This window comes from Amaranthus tricolor, chromosome 14 (assembly GCF_026212465.1).
Source record: "Amaranthus tricolor cultivar Red isolate AtriRed21 chromosome 14, ASM2621246v1, whole genome shotgun sequence".
In the NCBI taxonomy this organism is placed as follows: Eukaryota; Viridiplantae; Streptophyta; class Magnoliopsida; order Caryophyllales; family Amaranthaceae; genus Amaranthus; species Amaranthus tricolor.
This window is the reverse complement of record NC_080060.1, coordinates 2,849,333-2,854,731: the sequence shown is the minus strand read 5'-3', so window position 1 is coordinate 2,854,731 and position 5,399 is coordinate 2,849,333. Positions and strand designations below refer to the sequence as shown.

General features: G+C 28.4%; 1 protein-coding gene across 1 annotated transcript; it reads right to left on the bottom strand.

Annotated features, from left to right (window-relative positions):
• Window positions 1-1,512: 1,512 nt before the first annotated feature.
• LOC130800278 (putative F-box/FBD/LRR-repeat protein At4g13965) lies at window positions 1,513-3,915 on the bottom strand. The gene is made up of 4 exons (XM_057663735.1): window positions 2,674-3,915; window positions 2,422-2,568; window positions 1,633-1,853; window positions 1,513-1,570 (listed from the first exon to the last, which is right to left on the bottom strand). Exons 1-4 carry the CDS (start codon window positions 3,913-3,915, stop codon window positions 1,513-1,515), a joined length of 1,668 nt encoding a protein of 555 aa, XP_057519718.1.
• Window positions 3,916-5,399: the final 1,484 nt, after the last annotated feature.

Genomic DNA, 5,399 nt, shown 5'->3' with positions numbered 1-5,399 from the left:
TACCAAACCCAAGAATCAAATTTAACCTAAGCCAAAATATTAACCCAAGATATTATGTTAGTTATATATGAATAATAAGAAGAAAATTAAGAATTAAGAAGAGAAAAAAGTGAAGACAAATGCCATAAGTTTGTTACTATAGTACTAGAAAATATAAATAAATAACTAGCTAAAAATAGAGGAACATTAACTCAATTATCCTACTAATAAGACACTAAGCTAATAGTTCCTAAAGTTAAGCTAATAGTTCCAACATACTAACAAAATGATAATCTACAATTTGATACCGTTTAAGAGCATTTGAATTTATCAAATAATTTGTCGAAGTCTCTCTTCTCTCTTATTAAAAAAAATAACAAATGTATTAACAATATTAGAGAAAAAGGACTAAAAAGAGTTGCTCATTAATCTACAATTTTTTCAATTTCTATATCTTAATGGCTAATCAAATACTCCCTCGCACTTCTCTTAGTATGCAACTCTTCAAATGTAAATTAAAAAATTGTCTTGGAGAATAGAATATAAAGACAATTATGATCAGGATCTGGAGAGGGATGGAAGGCGATAACTTATACCTTTGAAGAAGAGTGCGTCCAAAAATTCTGACCGAAATTAGGTGGATCATAATTCTCAAAATTTAATCTGTAATTTGTTAATGAAAAGACTTGAAAATACACAAAGAGAGTCATATTCAACCGTTTTGTCACATTTTCACAATTTTGTCAATTCTTTTACTTATGTGACATCCTTTTTTAGTTAGAACTAATTAAATTTATTGTTACTTTAAGTCGATCAATGATTATATAATTTTTTTAAAAGAATTTAGTGATAAGTTTTTTTTATAAAACCATTACTATCCAAATTCAATACTTATTGAACATAACTCAACTAAAAACCCTTTTGCCCTTTTAATGTTATAAATGTAACAAAATGAAGAAATACGAAATTGTTATCTTAGAAGAAGGTGATGAAGACATTTTATAGCTTAATGCATAAATGTGGCAATTTTGCTACATGATGTAAGAGTTTATGTACAAACCCATTTCCTCCATCTTATTCTCATCGTTATATTGTTATCGTAATTGCTATTGCAATCGCTTCAAAAAGACGATAAATTAACTACAAAAAGATTATCCTCAATCCTTAAGTTTAATTCCAGATAAAATCTAAAAAGATTTCTAAATTTAAAATCATCTTTATTTGAGTATATAAAGTCAGAGAAAATTTTTCGAAATAAATACTTTTATTTTGATACCACCGTTACTTATATAGATAAAAGATTCATTCATTGATCAATTAATATCTAATAAAATCTCTTGCAATAAATTGCCTAAATAAATATTATTTTGGTACCCCATCATTTCATTCATAGACCTCTTTCAAAAAAAAACCTTCTTCAAACATACAATTTTTACATAGCATTCAAATTCCACATGCAACATACAAACCATAATAACATAAAGTATCAATCAGTCTTTATTCCGTCTCGTTAAATTTTTCCACTTTATCGTTCTATGTTCGAACTTTTCTAATTGAACGGCAAAAACTATACGGAACAGAGAGAACATTCCTTTGGATCATTTAAAAGAAACCAAGCAAGATAAAGAAGACTTGGGCAAGTTAAGAATATACTGTTGTATATTGAGAAATACCACAGGCTTATTTGCTGATTTCCAATGAATAACCATTTCCTCCAAATTAGTAGCATTCTTAAGGAAGTACATCAACATTTTCGTCTCACCTTCCAATCCTTGAAAATTTCTAATGTTAATGAACTTTAACTTAGAATACACACAATCCACAAGTTCAGCTTCTAGTAGGAAATTTCCGTCTAATTCTGTGTCCATCCCATCCTAGATACCAACATAAACAACATTTATGAGTTATATAGAATAAGAAAAAGGGAGGGGCTGGCGAGAATCAAATCGAGTTTGTTTCCGGAAAAAGTTATACATGCACTTCGAGATGTACAATGGGGCATGTTAAAGCAATATGTTGTCAGATCAAGTAAAATTTTGATGGGTCGGGCAAGATCAAAAGCTCTTTTGACCTGATCTGATCCATTTAAAAAAATTATATTATTAAATGAGTAAATTCTCTCGTGGCGCATATGGTGTTTGGTTGTTTGATTGTGGATATGTTTTATCTACAGAAATTACCATAGTATAAATAAAATTAGCATTCGCTTAAAATTCAATTTTTCTTTTCTAGCAATTTATCGTTTTTGTTCTAATTATTAGATCAAGACACAATTTTCAGGTGCAATTAACTCAAAATGTAAAATCTGTCTTAACCCACTAATTTTAATTGTGGCCCGGGCTGTTAAAAGCCCAACCCGGACTTGACCCTATTAAACGGGCTGGGTCACGGGCTTTTAGTGGGGGTGGGTCCGTTGCACACTTTTAGACATGACCAACGTACCTGCACTAAGGTGAGAGATTCCAAGCATGGTGAGCAATTCAAAAAGTCCAACACCACATCCTTCCAATTAACATGAACGCCAAGAGTGATGTTTAATTCAATCAAATTACGAAATATTGGCAGTTCAAAAGCGCCACTGGTCAGGGCCTACAAACAAAAAAAATCATGCATGACAAATTTATTTTAATCAACATTTTTGGGTTGAAAATCAAACAATGAAACATATATATAACTGTTATAACATACACATACCTCCGTGCATTGGGCGGACAAACGCAATGATCGACAAAAACGAATCCCTTCGATAAGTTCGAGCATAGTATCACAAAGATCTTGTTCATCATCGTAATCCAAATCATTAAAACACACCTCCAATTGTGCTTGTTCGACAGAATTCAAATTTTGAATAACATATTGTTTAGCTAACCCTACATGATAGTTAAAATAAACCAACTTCGACAAATTTAAGAGAACCGTACAATTACTAAATTGGTCGATTGGTCCATCAAGTCCATCCTCAATTGTCAATTTTTCCATCATTGGATTCCTTAAGTAAAGATTACCACCTCCCCAATTACACCCATTTATAACCAATTCTTCGAGTAATGGACTCACGGACAAAATTCCATTAAGAGTGTGATAATCGTTAACTTGTTTACGATAGTAAACCAAAGGGACTAAACTTCTAGGCATACTCTTTAATGTTATTCCTTTTAGGAACAATATTTTCAGCTTAGGAAATACGACAACACTCGGAATACATAGTGTATAACTACAATCCAACGTTAACACTATTATATTCTTACACATCAATTCAGAAAATTGTATTTCATATCGTAACCCAATAGGTAAATTTTGTGTTTGAGTATCAACAATCACTAATTCTTCAAGTGATGTACACCCTAATAAAACCATATTAAGCCCATTTGTACCGTTTTCTTCAATAGTAACTTCTTTAAGGTGGAGTACCTTAAGATTTGGGAACTTTACAAATTTAGGCACACGTACTTTAAAACTACAATCCAACTTCAACACGACCAAATGTTGAGTGAACCATTTAGGGAGAGGTAACATACAATGTACATCTTTCTGGATTGTTACCTCGAATTTAGACACTTTAAGCATAACTGCAGCACGAACCCATATTCCAATCTCCGAATTTTCATAATTGTCATTCTCACAATTTAACTTAAACTTATCAATATAAGTTTTCTTGCATTGTTGTAAGATACCATTCACAAACCTTTTAAAATGATCATGATGTTGAGGAGCATTAGATGTGATTAGGGAATCATCAAAATCAAGGGTTGAGATTAATTTATAAACATTCTTCCATCTAGGAGAAAGAATACTTGTAGCGACAGCATACTTTGTAGGCATAAAAGATAGAATTCGACCTAATAATTCGTCATGCAAACTGCTGATTCTATCTGTGGATTCATTTTGCTCCATTTGCTTATTAGGGTATGATTTTATTGAGTTATAATCTTCCATGTTTTGAATTAATTAAAACGTACCTAAACAATAAAATCAAAATTTTAATAATATGTTACTTTTTGATATAAAAAAATTATACTTTATTTCTGTATTTTTAAAGTTAGTATACTACTCAAAAAAAAAAAAAAGAAAATTCTAACTGAAAAAAAAAATATAGCTATTAAAAAAATAGAAATATGCTCAGATTGATCTAAATATCAAACACGTTAAAAATGCAATACAAGTTACTTGATAATTTGATATGATGGTTCCCTTTCTAATAAGGAAAAAAAGTGTAATATACTCTCTCTTGTTCACATGCATTAAATGTGCCTCCTTTTTGTTTTAAATATTTTTAATGTATTAATTGAATTGTTAATAAATCTGATTATGTATAATTTAAAATAAAAATTCTAGAATGATTGACATATATAGAGTCAAAACACAAATGAAACATTTGGTCTAACAGAATAATATTTAATATCTTTATAATTGTACATAATTTAAAATACAATTTAAGAGTTTTCAATAAATATGTTATAACATAAATGAGATATTTGATCAGAATAGAAGTAAATATTATACTTACTACTCAATGCTTTTGCATGAGTATCAAAGATAAAACTAAAGGTTAATTTTCAAATAAAGAAACAATATAAAATAAGTGAAAGAATTCAAAATAAAAAATAATTTAATGATGCAAATTAAGAGGTAGAAATCCAATAATATTTAATAACCACCATAAACTTTTAATCAATAAATATTATTATTGTTTAGAATATAAGGAAATGACATAAATCGAAAATTGTATGAACAAATACTACATTATATGTTATATTTATAATTCGTAATACAATTTGAAGGAAAGATGCATAGTACCAATGTAAGCAAATGTGATACTTCAAATCAATAAAAAAATTAAGAAAATCGATCAAAGTTTATTTAAATATAAAAAAAACATAAAATTCTTTATTCTAAGAAGAATAACAAAGATTTTAAATCTGTAAAAGACTATTCTTTCAATAACCATAAAATCATAATTTAAAAAAAAATCCTTAATCAATTTCAACAAATAGTTTACAATGCCTTTCTGAGTTTGGTAGATAAATTATGACGGTGATGAAATTGAAACCCTAAACGTCAAATAATAAATTATATTTCTTTTTCAAAAAAAGCATCGTAAAATTCTAACAAACTCTCTACTATGCCCGCCCTTGGAATTTTAGGGATGCATTGTGATAATGGCAAAACTTATGAAAGAATTTGTGGGAGTACAAAGTAAAACAACCCTAAATTCCAAATTAAAAAATCATAATTTGCTAAAAATTCTACAAAAATAACATAAAAGAAAGAGATAAAAAAAAAAAATAAAAATAACTACTTACAATAATAATTTGCTAAAAATAATTATCTAGGAATTATTAAATTAAAAAATGAAAAAATAAACCTGATATTCAAAGGAAATATTTTATTTTGATTCTGGAGCATTAGAAGAAACTAAA